Source organism: Panthera pardus, unplaced genomic scaffold (genome assembly GCF_024362965.1).
Source record: "Panthera pardus isolate Hobbes unplaced genomic scaffold, ASM2436296v1 HiC_scaffold_26, whole genome shotgun sequence".
Taxonomy (NCBI): domain Eukaryota; kingdom Metazoa; phylum Chordata; class Mammalia; order Carnivora; family Felidae; genus Panthera; species Panthera pardus.
Window position 1 is genome coordinate 17,710,333 of NW_026526832.1, and position 20,528 is coordinate 17,730,860.

A 20,528-nucleotide genomic window follows, 5' to 3' on the forward strand; every position below is an offset into this window, starting at 1 on the left:
CCCTTAAAATCCTAGAAAATTAATTTCATGTAAAAATGCATAGGTTATCAAGACCAAATCTCATCCATGTTACAATGAGAATTTTACTTTTATTTTTTTATATAATCTATTGTCAAGTTAGCTAACATACAGTGTATACAGTGTGCTCTTGGTTTCAGGGATAGATCCCCGTGATTCATCGCTTACATACAACACCCAGTGCTCATCCCAACAATTGCCCTCCTCAATGCCCATCACCCATTTTCCCCTCTCCCCCAACCCCATTGAATATCTCTTCTTTAAGTATAATTGAAAAGATGTTCAAATTGTAATGTATATTATTATGATTAGTAGTAGTAGTAGTAGTAGTATTAAAGTAAACTCTACCCCCAATTTGGAGCTCAAACTCATGACCCCAAGGTCATGAGTCATATGTTCTACTGACTGAGCCAGCCAGGCACTTCTAAATTGTAACGTTTTAATAATATATTCTTTTTTTTTTTTTTAATTCACATCCAAGTTAGTTAGCACATAGTGGAATAATGATTTCAGGAGTAGATTCCAATGATTCATCCCCTATGTATAACACCCAGTGCTCATCCCAACAAGTGTCTTTCTTAATGCCCCTTTACCCATTTAGCCCATCCTCCCACCCCCAACACCTCCAGCAACCCTCAGTTTGTTCTCTGTGTTTAAGAGTCTCTTATGTTTTGTCTTCCTCCTTATTTTTATATTATTTTTGCTTCCCTTCCCTTATGTTCATGTGTTTTGTATCTTAACTTCCTCATAGGAGTGAAGTCATATGATATTTGTCTTTCTCTGACTAATGTTATTTAGCATAATACCCTCTAGTTCCATTCACATAGTTGCAAATGGAAAGATTTCATTCTTTTTGATTGCTGAGTAATACTCCATTGTGTGTGTGTGTGTATATATACATATATACATGTATATATATGTATATATATACACCACATCTTCTTTGTCCATTCACCCATCAATAGACATTACAATGAGAATCTTGAAAGAGCATAGAGAACAAAACAACACCTCCACGGAAAAATGAAAGCATACCAGAAAGACACACCGCAGAAAATATCAAAATTGTAATCTTCTATTTCCAAATGAGCTAACTGGCATTAAAACAATAATAGAAGACATGAAAAATAACACAAATCAGTACCACAAGAGGTGAAAAACCAAGTGGTAGAACTCAGAAAAGAATTTGAGATGAAAGGAAAAAATAACTTCAGAAGTGAAGACTAAATTGGAAGACATGCAAGAGCAAATAAACACACAGTTAAATGCCTTAGAAGAAATAGAAGGTGAAAAGAGAAAAAATTTTTAAATCAAGAAGACGACATACATCAGGATAGGCAGAGAAGATCCAATATACAGATAACAGGAGTGCCTGAATTAGAAAATCAGAGAAAGGGAGAAAAGTAAATGCTTAAAGTTATCATTCAAGGAAAATTTTTTACTAAAACCACTTATTAAAAGACCACACTGTGTTGCTGAGAAAACTGACCCAGAATGAGTGATGCCAAAGGGTATTCTAGTAAAATTGTTGGAAATTAAAGAAAAAGAAAAAAGAAGGATTGGAGACACCTAAGCAAAAATAGCAAGTGATTTATCAGAGAATGAAATTTAAATTATCATCAGAGTTTTTGACAGTACTATTTATGCCAGAAAAAATAGAGTAATGTGTTTTTTCAAGGGAAAAAATACTATCAATACCCAAGAGCTCAAAGAATATTATTTCTATGACCCTTTCTAGTGAATCTACTTGAAAACAAGCTTCTGACAACCAAACTGACTAGAGATATATCAACACAACTGATATGCACATTAAACCTACAGTACTTACAGAAAGACTAGCTGGAGGTTAAGAGGAAAGAGTGTCATATGTATGGTGATACCCCCAAACAGTGTAGAGTACAGCTTCAGGAAACCATAGGAGAATGGAGAGCACATATACCCTGCACAAAAATTTAACTGATCTTTACTTTTATATTGATGATGGTAAAATAGTAGTGTTGTAACTCTGATACTATTGCGTGTATAATGGAGGATAAAGGAACTGAGTAATTATAGAATATTCTACACCTGTTATCACCTGTGTTCTTGAGAACCAAGATTCTCCGTGTGGAAAAAAGAAATGTGTATGCAATACAGAAGGGATTAAATTTAAAACCCTGTAGTACTGAATTTGAACTGGAAGTATCATTGTGGGCTCATGACGTATTTTGTCATATACATATGTGTCTACTTCATATGTATGTATGTGTATACTGATATACATACATGTTTCTTAGTTCTGGCCTCTAGAGAAACCTAGAAACAATCACCAGTTCTGTAGCAATAAGTGTCTATAGCACCTAGATTATATACTTACAGAGCATTTTTCCACTAAAAGAAATCAAAGCTTTTGAGAAAATGGCTGAGTCCAGGTCTGGGGAAGGAACATTCCATCGTACAAGATAGCAAGGAAGCAAAATAACTAAGGAGGCTACCACTGGGCACAAATGTAACGGTATGAGCTTCTAAAGGATACTAATTGTGATTAATTAAAGCCAAAAACATGCTTAAATTCATGGATTAATAATGATATATAAACAACTAATTGGTCAACTTTGGAGGATGATAGAAAATTAATCCATCATCTTGAAAACTGTAAGGAGAAAGAATTGAGCATTTATCTTGCTTTTTCTATATAAACTGTACCACTTGGTAACCAAACAGTAGATGAGAGGAAGCATCTCTTTATATATTCCAACTAATAAATAAGAAAAAAAAGATATCATTTGAATATCATTATTTTACAACTCCCAGTAAATAAATGGACCTAAGCATTAAGTTTCAACAACTGCTAACATCCGAAACAAAACAAAAACAAACAAACAAAAACAAAACAATAATCAGACACTGGTCATATATCTAGAAGTAGACACTGCTCCATTGTTTGAAGAGTTGAGACAGATAGAAATGTTTTAACCTCACGATGGCTACAATATGTGTGTTATTTTTACTTTGCCCCAATAAGGAGAACAATTTATTAATTATCATCATGTACCCAAAAAGGGGTTACTTTTTTCAATTTATAATAAAGAATGATATCATAGGCATTTATGGATGGTGAGTAATTATATTTACTTGGATTTTAGTCCTGATTTTATTTAATGGCATCTACAATGGCCATCAAAGCGGTTCAATATGCCACAGCTCCCGTGAAGTTCAGCTCAGTCAACAGTTATAAATAAAATTCAACTCCATGGATCAGAATCAAAATGGTACAAAAGATTCACCTATGCCATTGAGCGCTACTGTGTGGTACAGCTGCATAGGCCTTAAACATGAGGCAAATTCCTTATTATTGTGATTAATAGTAATAGTTGAAAACTTATTTTCCTTGGTATCACGCTTTATTTCTTTGCATTCAATTGAGCAGATGAGATGGCTTAGCAACAGTAATAAAACTAGTACAATCACTGTCTAGCCCATTTTTTAACATGGTGAGGTATATTACTAATTGATTTGTTTCTTCTTGGAGGGTGCTGCAATATACTTAAAATGAAACCCAGTGCTTAATGGATTTTTCTTTACTCTGCTGTCTATAACCAATCAGTATTTTGGTGTTTGTGGGTCCTTTATACAATTTAGATGTGAATGAGTATTAAGCTAGGTTTCCAATGTGTGGTATAAGTAAGAACAAGATTAAGCAGTTCATTTTTTTTTTTCTTTCCTAAATGAGATTTAATACAATAGTTTTTTTTTTTTTTCCAAGTGAAGGGAAAAGAGCCAGTCTTCCTCCTTCCTCTACCCCCAATCCAGGTTCCTCCTTGGGGTCCACTTAATCCTCCACAGAACCTCAGGGTCCAATGTAGACTCTCATCTAGGGAATACAAGGACCCTTGTGCTCCCAGGTTAGCAGCTCAGCATCAAGTCCATATCACTGCTGGTCTAACTGTGACCTTGATCTTCTCACCAAAAACCAAGGTTTTGCCTTATTGCTTCTGACCCAGTCCCTCTCTGTTAAATCTCTGCTTCCTGACCTTGTAAACATTCCAGTTTCCGGATTTTATTTCAACACCTCCTGGCTCCCCATGGCCTCTCTGGGAACCAGAGTCCTGATGCTGAGGACCAACTCTCCCTGGTTTGTGCCTGTGACCCGCTAAAGCCTACACTGTGCTAGGCTATGATACTATAGGGCCAGGGTAGGATGTTCTGGGGCTGAGGGCCCACGCACCATGATATCCTGACCAGACTCTCACCTGTCCCCTCATGGTGGCCTGCCTACTCTCTGGGCCTTAAGCCAGCTTGATATGGTCTGTCCTGGCTTTAACTGAGCCCAAGCATTATGGATTTAAAAGAAAAAGAAAAATAGATTCTCAGACAGGTCCCATGAGGATTTCCTGGTGAGTCTAGCAACTTTTTCAAGTCTTGAACTTGAACTCAGATCTGTGCTTAATGCCTGGCTTGACTGATTATTCACTCTGTGTACCACAGGCTAGTCACTCAGCTTGAATTTCCTGATTTTTAAATTTAATACATATTTAAAGGCACAATACCTAACTCATATTATATACACATTCTATTTTGAGAGGTTTTTGTCACCTTCATGGGAAGAATTTACTTCTCAGGTATCCGAGGTTCAGCCTTTCACCACTGGACACACACACACGCACACACACACACAGAGAGAGAGAGAGAGAGAGAGAGAGAGAGAGAGAGAGAGAAGCATAAAACAAATCAGGAAATAAACAGCTTCTACCTGAGAACCAAAGCTTACTTTGACTTCTCCCCCCTGGAACCACTGTCACTAAATCTCTTGCCTCTCAGATTCTGGACCTACCTGCTTTGATCTATAAGGTTGTATCCAATACTTTCCACCCCCAGAGACACTTCTGAAAATCACCCTAGCATTTGTCTACTGTCTCATGGTTCTAACTATCTGCCTTAGCTTAGAACTGATATCATGCCTACGTTGCCTAAAGTACCTGCCAGACCCTTCCTGCTCCAAGAGTCCCTTGTTCCAGATACCTCCTCTGGGGCCCTCCTAGGCCCACAGCAGTTAATATCACCAGGCTCAGAGCAGTAGTAATTTTCTTTTAAATCCATGAACCCACCCCTCAAGCAAAGATCTGGAAATTAATATAGTCTGCTCCCAGCAAACCTTAACCCAGTGCTCAGCGGAAGGGAGCCAACACCATGTTAGGCACTTTAGAGGGACACTAGAAATAGAGCAGAGTAGCGATTGTCCCTGTCCCTTTATACAAAGCCACAGGAACTTACAGTTCTGGTGAACTTATCTTTAAAAATAGATTCTAACATTAAAGTCTTAATAAGGACACAGGATCAGGGAGGGACTCCTGTAGGAACAATCTGAAAAGGCTAGAAGTCTTCAGTGCAAAAAGCTGGGAAGGCCTTATCACCACCAAAGCATCTTTGGACGGAGAAAGAACCCCCAATTTTTCAGTTCCTTCTCTAAGGCTGACTTACTCAGAAAAGTCTGGAGAAGGATGTTCTTTCTCCGTTTGAACAATGAAGTAGATAGGACTGAGTTGACAAATCTCATTGATTCTCCTGGGAAAGTTTTTACAAAATGCAAGTATTGTCCTCCCCCAACCATCGCCCAACCTAGTATCTACTAATCTGAATACCCAGAGTTCTGAAATTCATACTTTTAAAGGTCCTCAGGTGGTTTGGAAACCACTGAATTTAGTGATCTCCAAGGTCCCATCTTGCTGTGACATTCTATGATGTCAGATTCCAGAAAGAATGAGCAAAGGGAACCAACAGGTGAGGCTTGAGCAAGACAAGCCCACACACATAATAAGCAGGAAAGCCCTTGGACAATGGACAATGAAGTTAGAAACCCCATACCCCTAAGAGATATAGCTGGTGGGAAACATAAATTGATTCCAAGAAACTCTGGGGCAGATTTATGAGGGTCAAGGCCATCCGAGGGAGCAGGGAAGACCATCATGCCTGGAAGGCCGCTGAAAGCAAGCAAATTGTAGCTGGATAAATCATGGGTCTGACCTGGGATGGCAAATCCTGTTCCCATGGAATCCACTCTGGAAAGAATTTTCTCTCTGGACCTCTCCATCAGAAATTGCTGAAAATAAAAACAAAATTTTGTGTACAGAAACCACCTGAGACTAACATATGTCCACTGAGTTGGGAAAATACTGATCCCTTTATTGAGAAGCAGCCCTAATGTCCCTCCTTTATGGAATGGGAACATAAATCTTGAGATTGGGTGTCTCTGCTTCTCACAATCAGAAATTGAATAGGAATTTACACAATTTTAAACTGTGTTCATTATGTATCTCCAATGCCAAATGTTATTCTAAGCATTTTGCTTAAGCCATCACTTAATATTCACACTAAGTCTACTCTCCATGTGTTCAGATGAAGAAACTGAGGCTCAGAGAGGTATATGATTTACCCTGGGTATCATAGCTGGTGAGGGGCAAAATCCAGGATAGGAAAAGTTAGCCCATCTGGACCCAAAGCCCTTGCTTCTCTCCCTACCTCACCAAATGCCCCATCTGGTCAGGAAGTAGAAGCCCAGCATTTCTGGGAATGTCTCAGAACATTTAGAACAGAGTTTAACCTGGATGGAAGTTAGAAGTGGGTCCCATTGAAGGGGAAATGCTCAGGTATGGTGCCAAGCCCATACTTTTAGCTCTCTTCCTCAGCACACCCTTAAGAACAGAAGAAAGTGGGGTGCCTGGGTGCCTCAGTCATTTAAGTGTCTGACTCTTGATTTAGGCTCAGGCCATGATCTCAAGATTGGTGAGATCAAGCCCAGAGGCAGGCTTCATTCTGACAGCACAGAGCCTACTTGGAATTCTCTCTCCCTCTCTTTCTGCCCCTCCCCTGCCTATGTGCTCTGTCTCTCTCTCAAAATAAATAAATAAACTGGGGGAAAAAAACAGAAGAAAGAAAACACACACACACACACACACACACACACACACACACACACACACACTTTGTTTCCAGGACTGAATTAACTGCATGAACTGTCATGCTTCTGCTCCAGATTGAGAAGGCTGCCCCCAAATCTAGGCTGCTTGCCTCAGACACAGACTGGATTTGAGAACAGGCTTCAAGGAGCTGGAGATCACAGGACAAGTGGATTTTGTGATTCCCCTTCCAGGATTGTCTTTTTTCTCCCTGTTCACATTCTCATCCTTAGCTCACTGGGTTTAAATCCCTAGGTGCTGCTGGTGGAGGATTCATCCATATTCACGGAAACTCCCCTGGCCACATTTCCCATTGTCAGGAACAGCACCTACCTTAGGCATAGGCAGGAGTCATTAACACAATTCATATTTTTAGAGTTTGGCACTTTACAAAGACCTTTAATATCCCTTGCTCCCTTTAATCCTCATGCCCATCCAGCCCCTTTTACAGACTAAGGAGCTCTGTCGAGGTCCCACAACCAATAATTTATAAGGGAGCCCCAAAACCCATGTCCTTATCCATTTCACCCCTTGGACACAGCCCACACTTAGGATTTGGGTGCTGGAGAGAGTAAAAGGGCAATTGACCAGGAGAGTTCTGTTAAATGCCCTCAGTAAAGAGTTAGCTCTTTGAATTAACAGGTTAACTCCTTTAGATTATAAAAAGATAAGAAAATTAACAATTAACCATTCACACAAACATGAATGGATTCATCACCTTCTTGCCCTTGAAACCAAATCGGCCTTCAAAAACCAAATAGATATCAACACCTTCATTTGAAAAAAGTAAAGTGGAGAAAGTGTTGAATACCCAGTGTTGAGTAGCTGTATGCATTGGAACCTCAACTAGAACTTCCATTTCCTGACCTTGGGGCCAGGGCAGTGTCACAAAAGCCCACCACACTGGCCCAGTTTTCAGATTACCAAAACTCCCCAGTGCAATCTCAATCTGATTGCTTGTAATTAGCAACCCAAACTAAGCTTTCATTTCTGTATCATTAAATCAGATGAAAATCTTCAAAAAATTTTTCACTTTAACATTTTAGTGAGCGAAAGTATGTATACCAAATTAATTTTTCAATAATTCTCTATAGGTAGAATTGGACTTAATCACTTTAGAGGGAAATAATTTCTTCAGTCTTATAATGACATTTTTATATTTTAAGTAAAAGTAATTTACCAAGAACACATTTTTAAGAAGTTTTTATAGGTTGTACAAATGTTAGAATTCTAGCCAATATGAAATCTTACAATTCCTCAGGATCCAGCCTGGCTCAAAGATAGAAAGTTTCAAAGGAGGGGTGGGGTGTGCTAAGTGATCCTGAGCCACCCCTAGAAGGCCACCTAAGGACACTGGGTGCTCTGGAGACACAGCACCCGGAAGTGGTGTTGAGGGGCTCTGAAAAGGAGAGCATGCACTGGAGAGAAATGTGATCTGTTTCCCATTTTTTATACTTTCTGTTACATAGAGAGCCTGGAAGCCACTTTCACTGTGTTTACAAACCTAACTTGGTTATAAATAAGGAGGCTGAGCCTCACTGGGGGCCTGACAGATGGACAAAGCCACTGTCCTGGGTGCTTGGCCAATGGGGAACAGAGGGCTATGGAGCTGATTCTACCTCCAGTTTATTCTTTTGAGCTTCTCCAAGCTAAGGGGATTCTACATGCATGTGTCCAACCTTTGGGAGTAGGTTAGATGCAGTTACAATAGCATAGATTGAGCACCTGTGATTTGCCCAGCGCTGTGCCCAACTTGGTGAGAAATTGGGAAGGGCCCAGCCACTGCCCATGCCTGACTCACCTCAAAAGAGTCTTCTCTCCCTCCTCAGAACTCCCACAGTGCAGTTAGCCGAACTCTCAGAGGGCTTTTTTTTTCTTACTATCCTGTGTTGTAGATAGTTGCATCCCTTTTAGTGTCCCTTAGTAGGCTATAAGCTTCTTTTTTTTCAAGTTTATTTGTTTTGGCAGAGAGAGAAGACAAGTGGGGGAAGAGCAGAGAGAGAGGGAGAGAGAGAATCCCAGCACAGAGTCCGTTGTGGGGCTCTATCCCACGAACCGTGAGACCATGACCTGAGCCGAGATCAAGAGTTGGACATTTAATCAACTGAGCCACCCAGATGCCCCTAGACTGTAAGCTTCTTAAGCCCAGATCAGTCAGCTCTGTGTCTATCCCCTCATATCTGACCCAGGGCCTGGCACATAGTAGATCCTCAAGAGAAGTTTCCAGTTTGAATGGCTGATCAGTGTTTCTTGCCTTGATCCTGGTGCCATCTTGGAACATGGGTTTGGGGCAATGGAGCGGACAGCTCAGAGGCAACCCAGGGAAGCCCAAGGAGGAGGGAGGGCCAGGCCAAGTGAGTGATTCCCTTTCCTCTTGTGCTGCAGTTCACTGGCTGTTCACCACGTGCGGGGCCAGTGGGCCCCATGGCCCCACACAGGCCCAGTGTAACAACGCCTACCGGAATTCCAACCTGAGCGTGGTAGTGGGAAGCGAGGGGCCCCTGAAGGGCATCCAGACCTGGAAGGTGCCAGCCACCGACACCTACAGGTATGTATGGCGGAGGGGGTGGGGGAAGCCAAGGGGCAGATCTACCCTCCTGAAAATGATGGGGGTCCTGCCTGTGGTTGCATGCTGTGGGGTGTCTGAGCACACAAGACTCAGAGGCCACAGACTCTGGCCCATTGAGGGATATAAGGACTAGAGATGGGGAGATGGGGGATAATGGGATATGGCAACAAAGATGTGTTCTCTGTCTTCAAGGAGCCCACAGACTATTTATGGAGATGATATACATGCATGAGCTAGCTTCAGAACATTCCTTATCTTTATTACTAATAATTGAAATTATAGTGGATTCTTTGAATATTACTGGATGCCATTCACATGAGGCAGTGCATGTAAAATGTCTGGGAAACAAACATACCATGTACATGAAAGATGATGCTCTTATCCTTAAACCTCCTTTCCTGGGCCTTCACGGTTTGCAAGTAAAACAGCGGTCCTCAAACTCTTGTCCCACACCTACCCCAACTGCATGGTATTCCACTAGAGCGAGGCCAGGCTGGAGGGAGACCTGACTCCAGTGGGCCACTTGGCTAATAGGTGAAGCTGACGGCCAGCAAGGCTCAGACCAGTAGTTCTCAACCATCGAAATGACTGAATGACTGGCTGATGCAGGTTACTAGCCCCACGTGGAGAAGGTCTGATTTTGTAGGTCTAAAGTGGGGTCCAAAAATACAAATTTTAAGAAAATTTTTGTGCTAAACATTTTTATATTAATGAAGCAAATGTGACAAGATGTTGACACTTATTGGATCCAGGCTGGGAAGGGAGACATAAACGGTATTCATCGTACTCATTGTGTTCATTCATTCATCCATTGAGAATATGAGTTTCTAACACGTTCCCAGGTAATGCTGATACGGCCCCTGGGAATGACTGAGTTAGGTTAAACCCTTGAGTGTAGTCCTCACTCAGCTCTGTGGACAAGGCCAGTGCTGCAGTCTACATTTTACAAATGAGGAAACCGAGGCTCAGAATGTCAGGAGCGTCCCCACAGACACACAGTCTGGATATCACCTCCAACCCCAGCCTTCTGAGGCGCAGACTTACTGAGGCTCCTTCCACAGCAAACGGCAGGCTTAAACAGGAAGCATCATGATAATGACATTGTTGGTGCAAATGCCCCAGAGGCCAAACACAGTGGGAAGTGAGGTCTCTTTCCACTTCCTCAGCCCCACCCCCACCCCCCAACACATCCTCAGCCCCCTGGGAAGGAAAGAGGCTTCTCAAGTTGCCCTGTTTTCTGTGCGGCCCCACCCCTGGGATCTCAGTGTAAATGCATTTCAGGGAGAGCCCTAAGTGCTTTTTAAATGACATTCTGGGCAGGAATGCAATAACAAGGTTTGGCTGCAATCAGATTAGCTGTTCTAGGTCCTACACATCCCCAGTAAATGGTCAAAGACACTCAACCACCCCTGGACTGGCCACGCTGAGCAGGCCAGGCCTCTCCTTCCTGCCCGGCTGAGGTTTCATGGGTCACCCCCTGTCCCAGAGAGACAGAGATGAATGCTTGCTGAGGACCTACCAGGTATTCCTCCTTTTAGCGGTGCGGCAGATGTCATTATTATTAGTGATATTCCCTTGTTTCCATAAAAGGAAACTGGAGTCAGCCACTTTGCAACAGATCTCAGGCCACATAATCAGTGACGGAACTGGAATTTAAACCCAAGGCCCTCGGGCTCAGAGTCAGTGTGTTCTTTCCACTAAAAGTCACACAGGGACTCTGAGAGGCATGCAGGGGGACAGAGAAAACAAGAAAGGGAAGTAGGCATGGCAGTCATGCACCACCCACCTCCAGGAAGCCTCTGGAAATGAAAGCCTGGGAGGGGAGCCCTCCTCCCTCCCCCCACCCTGCCTGAAGGGGTATTGGCCAGCCCAGCCCTCGGTGCAGCTCTCCCTGTATAAAAAGCAATGTGAAGAGGAAAGCACAGGAGCTGTAAGGCAGAGACCTCAACAGTAAACCCCCACTGAGACCCACTGTCCCATCACTGTCCAGGGCAGCTCCCAAACCAGACTGGCTGAAAGTCCCTTACTGCCCCTCCCACAAAGATCCACAAATAGGAGGCTCCATGTAAGTAAGGTGTTACTCTTGGGCTGCATTTCCCCCTGAGACAGTGTGAATCAGACCCACCTCCAAATGTGGGCAAGTTATTTAACCTCTTGAGACTCCGTTTCCCTATCTGTAAAAGGCAGGGGCTGGAGGTTGCTAACACATTATGTACAAGTGCCTCGCACGATGCCTGCTCGTGCTAGGTGCTCCCTGGCCTGTCGGCAGAGAAACTGGCTGGAGCAGTGATAATGTCAGGCAGCAGGCAGTGGCATAATGTTCCGGCAACAGATTGGTCCCACAGAGAGTACTTCCTAACTTCTCTGTTTCCAAAGACTTTTTTCTGACTTCTTCAGATGGGCCCCATGTTTTGAAAGATTTTGCCCGGAAGACAAACTATACTTATTTTTTCCCTTTTTCTTTTTCTTTTTCTTTTTTTTTTTTTTTTAATAAATCACAACCACATCTAAGTCTAGCCAGGTTTCTGATCTGCATGAATTTCCACAGTATTGCCACAGTGCACTGGATATAATCCCAGCCCAAATCCGGCAACTCTTCCCATTTCTCTCTGGAATATTGAGACTAGCCCGCAGCCCCCAGCGTTGCCTGGGGAACACTCACTGGAAACGTGTACAAGGAGCCATCTTGCTATTCAAGCCGGATACGTCAAAGTGTCCAAATTGGCAAAGGGGACATTGATCTGTAGGACTTTTTAAGACTGGCCTGAGATAGCACCACATCAAAAAGGGAAAAATCAAAACCCGGAAAACTTCGGGGTTTTGTTATTGTTGTTGTTGAATCCTTGGGGGGTTTTTAATCCTTTAAAGGCTATAATAGATATTTCTCACCTTGACCCTGGATGAGGCTCAGGGCTTGGACGGTAATGTATATTGATCATATAACTGAGTATCAAAGGAACAGACCATTTAATGATTTGCTTTTTAGCCCACATCAAAATGTCCCCACATCAGAATATCCATGTGGAAAATTCAGGTACCCTCTTTCTGGAGGACATTTTCTCCATGTTAACTAATTCTTGTTTAGTAAGTACAGTTCCTCTAGTGAGAAAAACACATCAAGAGAGATGAGAAAAAGGTGAGAAAGTGTGAGAGCATTTCTTATGATCTTCCCCTATTCCTGGAAGAGTGTGAGCGCTCAGCGAGTGCTATCTGGCTGCTGCCTGAGACCCGCCACTATTATCGTTCCAGCTGCTTCTTTACTACTGATCAGAGAGGTGAAGGAAAGAGAGCTAAATGCACCTACTGTTATGCCAAGGTGGGGCCATCATTGCCTGGGGCTTCCTCAGGGATGCACACAGGTAAACGTGTCCCCTACTCTTAACCGGTCAGTTATCCTGGGCCCGTCTCCCACCCTCTACTCCTTTGCCCACCACCACGAAAAGGGAGAGGAAGAAGAGGCTGGGGAGAAGAAAAGAGCAGGCTTGGTGGGGAGGGGCTTTCGGGGACAACCCCTAAATCCTCATCTCCCCACCCCGCTGCTTTCCTGCCTTGGACTTCCCCTTTCTCTGGATTTGCCATTTCCTCTGTCAAAACAGAGATGGTCTCACTCCCCCCAAGGACATATGTCCTTGTGTCCAGACCTGTTCCCCCTCGTAATTCGCAAGTCTCAGTGGACCGCATTCAGCACATATTAGGACGCCGTGCCTGACACGAAGTATATAAAGGTGCACATGATCCACTCCCTGCCTAAGAGGAACCCCAGCCAATGGGGGTGTCAGACACAGAAAAAAGCATTTCGGTGTGATGTAGAAAGTACTGCATGGAGGCTTCATCAGGCGCTGCTATCAGAGGCCCGGGAAGGGCCTGAGTTCAAGAATGGCTTCCCCGGGGAGACAGCTTGAGGGCAGTCTCGAAGGTGGTAGACTTGTCCACAAAGAAGAGGGGAGGAAGGAGCCCCTAGGCTGGAGCCTCGCGTCCCAAATGCCGTTAGCTCCCTCTGGCGCCAGCTTGAGAGAGAAGCGAGCCTGGAGGCGGCGATAGCAGATGGAAGGCAGCTGGGTTGAGTCCTGAAGAGCTAGGCTGGGGCAGAGAGGTGCACATGGAGGGGCCCCCCGGGGCCAACAAGTATTTGGGAGGTGGACTCAGCGTGACTGCTGGACTCGGTGAGGAGGCGGGACCCAGGATGACCGCCATGCCTGGGGGCTGAGGAGGCAGGACAGCGAGTGACAGCTACCACCTCGAGGAGCTTGGCTGAGAAGGACAGGCAAGGATTAGGGTAATAGGGAGAGTGTCACCTGATTAAGGGAGATTTCTGGGTCACAGCTCTGAGTGACCATGTCTAGAGTGTGCCCGTGGGGGTGGCGGCCAATGTGGGGCACAAAAAGATCATGGATGCTGGGGTGGGGAGAACCTCAGCCTCACCATGGAGTGGAGACAGACTGCTAGGGACTTTGACTCTTTGTGGGACGTACCCCACACATCAGTAGATGTCGGCAGCCACCTCTCATTCTTCCTGCCTTCCTCTCCTGTCTGTCCCTCTTTTTCTCCCCTCTGCCTTCCTCCCTGCTTCTCTAGAGTTCACCCTTCTCCCCAGCCCTCAGCCTTCCCCCTGCCCCACCACCCCCCACACACAGATCATTTATAAAAACATTTGTCAAGCACGGCCCACAGCTCCCGATGGCAGTTCTCTCATGGTTCACTTGTTCCTCAGACATAATGTACAAGAGGTCCCGGACCCCAGCTGGAGCCAGCAAATCCTGCCAGCTGACCTGGGCCACAGCTGTTCCTCGTGGTCTCCATCACTGACACGCATTTCCTCACCTGGCTCCAGGGACCAGAGTGTGCAGCTGGATGACACTATCATTCAACCCAATCCACAAGCAGCCACGGGGCTCCTACTGTGTGCCAGCCACTGAGCCATGGGGCTCCTACTGCATGCCGGGTACTGAGCCATGGGGCTCCTACTGCGTGCCGGCCACTGAATAGGCGCTGCAGGACTTGCAGAGAGGACTGAGACACTGGAGCCTCACCATCTTTGCAAAGACTGCAGGGCACAAAAGTGAAATTAACAGTCCACAGTGCCAATACAGTCCTAGACAACTGTAGGAGAGAGTCACAGGCATGATCAATTGCCAGAGTAATTGTGCAGATAGCCATCGCCATGGAGAGCACAGAGCAGGGAAAGTCAGAGGCAGGGAGATTGCACAACGATTGATGGGCTGCAGGCAGAATGGTGTTTGGGTCCAAATTCTGCCACTGACACCATGTGACCTTGAAAGTGTGCTTTCCCTTCTCTGCAGTGGCTCTATCTGTAGCCGGGGGGTGGCGGGCAGGGTTTTAGAGAGAGGTTACTGGGCTCCCCTCTAGCTCTGATATTCCCAGGTGCTTAGGGCTGCACTGGTCAGGAAGGGTGCACCATCAGCCTTGCTCCCTGGTGCGATCCAGAACAAAACTGGGGCTGCAAGAAGCACGTGCCTCCACAACTCACCCCTTACCCCCAGGGGTGTCTCCTGATGGCTCAAATGACCCATCTAGATAATGCAACTATGCATGTAAGCAGGAATTTTCCACTGACCAAGCCTCGTACACACTCCCATGCCTCCTGTGCCCTCACGATAAGCCTGTGGGCTGGGATGGGCAAGGCAGATCTTACTACCCTGATTTCAAGACTCAAAGAAGAGAGGGACTCACCCAAGGTCCCTCTAGGAAGTAGAGGCAGAGCAGAGAGTGGGGTTCAGGAGAGGAATGAGGTGCTTCATGTATCTCCAAGCAGGTTCACTCACTCCTTCCGTCGGTCAACCTCCAGCGTCCCCACGGATGCGTGGCGGCTGACAGGCCATCATACTGCACACTAGCCATGCTTTCGTTTCGGGATCCTGCAGGCAGCCACTTTGATTTGCTGCTGATTCTTTATTTTAAAAAGATTCACAACTCAATTACATCAGGTAACAATGGTTCACAGTCAATAATACAAAACGCAAACCCAATAAACATCCATTCTGACCAGGGGGCATGGATTTAGATGAGGAAAAACAAAAAAATTACAGCATCAGCTCGTCAAGAACAGTATCTTGTAATTTCCAGTAAATTGGAATCACTGCAAGTCATTTTCCCCACTTGAGTGGCAGGTATATTAATTTGTTGTCGTTTGTCAACCATCAAAAATAAATTGTTTACAAGGAATCAGAGTGGGGGGCAAGCTTTGGAGAGTCAGGCTGAGGTTATTATTCTGGCACGAGTTTGTGTGACACGATTCATATGACTCGGGGGTCTTTAGAATCGTCAAGGCTGCCTGTGCCCCCACTGGTTCCCTGGGTGAAACTGGATAGCCTTGACCCCAGATCCCTGTGGCCACAGCCTCCTCCACCTATTGGCCTATTCTCTAGAAATCAGGGCCTCATTCATTCACTTGCTTCCACCTCCCAGAAGTCACCCCCAGAAGAGGAGTAGACAGGCTCACCCACAGGGATGCATCAGAACAGCAGCTGCTATTTGGTGCTTGCTGACTACCCTCCAGGCACTGAATTGGGTCCCTTATGGGCATTATGTCATTTAATTCAAACAACAACATTGCAAGGTAGGTACCTCTCTTTTGTGGATATGAAAAGTGGAGCTCAAAAAATGTCAGTAGCCTGCCCAAAAGTCACACAGCCAGTGAGTAATGCTGGCAGGGCCAGGAGAGTTAGGCAAGCTGCCTCAGACACAAAATGTAAGGGTCGGCCAAGTGCAGGGTCAGCACCCAGGAAGGGGCACCTCACCCACTCCTGGCATTGAGTAACAGCTTGGATTTGGATCCAGGTCTATCTGCATTCTTGCTGTGGCACAGCCCACTCCAGAGGAGATGAGCATTTTACGTAGCAGCAACTCGAAGCTTCCAAAGGAGGGCAGCTCTACGGTGGGACTTCAGGACTCAGAGGGTTGACGAGGGAGGTGCCCCTTCTCCTACAATTAGTCCAGGCAGGCTGTCGCCTGCTCCCCTGGCTTTAATCCAGTCCCGAATCCAGGGTGGAGTTGTGGGGCTGAGGCCAGCAACAGGAAAGTGAAATCTGGCTGCTGATGGCCAGTTGCCAGTTGCCAGGCTCTACTGTCTACTCTGGAGAACTGACCCCAGCCCCAAGTCCTACCTTGCACTTGGCATCAGTGTGTGGTCTCTTCAAACCCACCACTTCTCCTCATGAGGGCAGGGGTCCTTGTCCTCATTTTATTCCTTGGTGGGGAGTTGAGGCTCTGGGAAGTTAACCAGCTTGCCCCGAGTCACACAGCCCGCAGAATGCCCAGCATGTGCCTCAGAACTCAGGCCTCTTTGCATCCCACCTAATTTCCAAGAGCTAGGTCAAGGCCTAGAAGGGGCTAGAGTCCATAATGGGGGGGGGGGGGGGGCAGGAGAAATAGGGAAGAAGGGCTAGGGAGGGAAAGTGAGTCAGGAACAAACAACTTCTAAAATATAATAATTTGGCTAAATTTATACATGTGCAAGAGTTCAGAATGATTCATAATGCATGCAGATTTATGCAAATGGATATGCAAACAAGGCAGGATGGAATGCACAGGGTACCGCTTACCTCTCAGCCACAGCACAAGTGGGCAGGATGAGGTCTCTGTCTCCAGCAGCAGTTTTCCAAGCAAACCACACCTTCAGGTTGACAGGATTTTCTCCTGCAACCTGGCAAAGCCCCGAAACACGGAGTAGCTGGCAGGACTGAGGAGAGGGGCCTAACCACATGCTATCCCTACATTCTACACAGACCGTCTCTGGAACCCCACTGCCACCCACCCCTGCCCCAGGCTTCCCTTCTCTGGGCTAAAGAATTTTCTGCTGCTTTCCTCTCATCAATAAGCCTTCCTTTCCCCTCAGCCTTTTAATTGTCCTTGCCACCGTCTTTATTTCTAATGAGTCAGGAGCAAGGATGGGCCAGTAGCTTCTCAGGCCACCCTCCCTGTGTATCCACAGAAGCCTTACAGCAGCATGTCAGAGAGGAAATGGCCTCTTCGAGGGGAAATGTGGGGGTTTGGACAAGGGTCTGCCACTGACCGGCTGTGTAGCCTCAGATGAGTTACTTAATCCCTCTGAACCTCAGTGTCCTCGTCTGTCAAATGAATTACTAACAGCTACTATTTATGGCTATGGGCCGGGGGAGGGGGGGGGGGGAGGGCAGGGGGAGTCATGTGCATTCATGCCTGCCACCTTGTGGAATGTTGAGGAATTAACCCTACCTTCCTTTGCAGACCTACATCCTCTTCCTTCCCCACCCCAGCCACCCTGCTACAGCCACACATTCCATAGGTCTTCCTGCCTCTTCACTTCCATTCACTTCCACCTGACTCCCACCCTCCACCTGTTTCTGCTTGTCTGAGAGTCCTACCCGTCCGTCATCTCGGCCACCCCCAGTGCCACCAGAGCATGCCACTACTACAATGCCTGTCACAGTCCTGTCTCCCTTTTCAGGCTCAGAACACCTGATTGCCCTGACTTTGTGCAGAGATTTGCCACTTTCTCAATGTTTTTACCCATTATCTCTTTTTGATGTTAACCTCCCCTCTATCCTGTGAGTTCAGAAAAGAAGATAGGGTTCTTCTTTTTTTTTTAATATGAAATTTATTGTCAGATTGGTTTTCATACAACACCCAGTGCTCATCCCAACAGGTGCCCTCCTCAATGCCCATCACCCACTTTCCCCTCCCTCTCACCCCCATCAATCCTCAGTTTATTCTCAGTTTTTAAGAGTCTCTTATGGTTTGCCTCCTTCCTTCTCTGTAACTTTTTTTTACCCCTTCCCCTCCCCCATGGTCTTCTGTTAAGTTTCTCAGGATCCACATAAGAGTGAAAACATATGAGAAAGACAGATATGGTTCTTTGACTACAGAAGAGGCTAGGACTCTAAGAGGATACACAGCTAGGAAATAGTCCACTCTGTTCATAGAACTCAAAGTCTTCTGGTCCCTCCACTTGGCCTCCCTGATATAGCCGCCTTTATGGTGGGACTTCTCTTCTCATAACTAGGCCTGTCTCTAGTTTCTTTGTTAAGCCCCAGGAGGGCCTGGAGCCCATCTCCCATCTCCCCTTATGCACACAGCCCTAAGCCACATCAGTTTTCAGTGAACTACTCTCAGTGCCTGGCGACCCACAGTGGCATTCCACGGAGACCTCAGTCCTTCACCTGCCACATTAGCAATCAGCCAGCCCTCCAGGCTTCTCTCTGCAGGACAGGGCTTAGCTCTGCCTTAGGAGAGCCCCCAGGAGACCCTTCACACGCTTGGAACATGGAACATTTCCTAGAATTGCAGGTGGCGAAAGCCACTGTGTGTGCACACGTACAAAACTGCCTTGCATCTCTTCCTGAACGCTTTTCATAAAGGACCTCGGATCTGAATGCACAGGGACGTGAAAACCTCCCCCGTCCCTTTCCCTGGCAGATGATCTCTGGGGAGGCATTTGTAGCTAGTGTGTAGCTGTCTTCCAGACACGCTGCTTTCCTGGTAAGGGTCACCAACTGCGTTCTTTTTCTCCCATCCTTGTTTGACTTTATCTTAACAACCTAAGAGGCAGCGGAAATAATCCCGCCACACCTCCCCCCAACTCTGTTTTTATGTCTCATGATTGGTTGTTTGTTTTCTGCCCACACATTGCTCTAGAAAGAGTTGCTAGTAGGATGGGAATAAACAGTCTGCTCTCAGAAGCACTGCTCACCTCACTCATTCCATGTGGAACTTATTTGTGTCTAGACCCAGTGAGGAAACTTTAAAACTCTGTATGAAGTCGATTACTACTACCTTCACCATTAATAATAATATATAAGTTATAATCATATATATCGTATAATATAATAATATGTAATAACTACTATTATAATAAATGCTTATTATGTATCAGCCACAATTCTATGGTTGCTTGTCTTAATTCCTTTACTCCTCACACACACATGGGCTAAAAGGTAGGTCCTCTTACTAGCCCTATTTTACAGATGTGGAACAGGACAGTTAAGTCACTTGTCTAAGGTCACATGAGTCCTTTGATCTTGGACAGGGAGAGAAACCATAATGGGAAATCCCAGACATTCAGGAAATCATCCCCCCAACACCCCACATTAGAACAGACTCTACCTGTCTTCCCTCTCTCCTCCCTTTCTTTCTCTTTTGTACCCCTTATTAGTTCTTTACCTTCCTACCTCTGTGAATGAGGCAATTCCCTATCCCTCTCTAAACTTGACTGTCCTCTTCTGACCATGGGGAGAGGATCCCTCCTTGCTGACCTCATGGCCTGATGATGTGGGAGAGAACCATCAGGACCACGATGGGATGCACTGAGCCCACTGGAACCTGCTGGGTTCGAAGGAAAGGAGTCAGTCTTCATGTGCTCTGCTCTGTTGCAGCATCTCGGGCTACGGAGCTGCTGGCGGGAAAGGCGGGAAGAACACCATGATGCGGTCCCACGGCGTGTCTGTGCTGGGCATCTTCAACCTGGAGAAGGGCGACACACTGTATATCCTGGTCGGACAACAGGGGGAAGACGCCTGTCCCAGCGTAAGTGCCCAGAGTGGGGACCTCTCCTTCACACTCACCAGGACCTGGGCAGGCCCTCACAGGGCATCTGGACTCTTTCCTTCTGGGGGCTCATATTCAAAGATGGCAGGACTCAGCCCTTGTTCTGCCTGCAAATGTCCCTCCATTTCCTGGCCCATTGGGGTACATAAGAAAGTAGGCGGTATGGCTGTTGGGGTTTCACCTCCCCACAGGAACTAAGGCTGAGGCATGGATTTCAAGAGGAACCCTTAAAACTAAAAAGCTGGATCCAACTTGAATGGGCAAATGGTTGTTCTCAGCAGACTACAAGTTGAAGCCCTTTTCCTAAACTTTCTTGCTAGGACACCAACGTCTTTAGCCCATTATTATAAAACTAGAAAATACCAGTTTAAATTTTTTTAAGTTTATTTATGTATTTTGAGAGAGAGAGAGAGAGCAAGCAGTGGAGGGGCAGAGAGAGGGAGAGAGAGAGAATCCCAAGCAAG

The 20,528-nt window shown here is 45.7% G+C and overlaps 1 protein-coding gene across 1 annotated transcript in view; it reads left to right on the plus strand.

Annotated features, from left to right (window-relative positions):
• ALK (ALK receptor tyrosine kinase) overlaps nt 1–20,528 on the plus strand; it is a 666,217-nt gene that overhangs the window by 603,858 nt on the left and 41,831 nt on the right. Inside the window, exons 12-13 of the mRNA XM_053891034.1 lie at nt 9,339–9,501; nt 19,893–20,043. Of these exons, the coding sequence (XP_053747009.1) occupies nt 9,339–9,501; nt 19,893–20,043 (314 nt within the window). The remainder of the gene's footprint in view (nt 1–9,338; nt 9,502–19,892; nt 20,044–20,528) is intronic.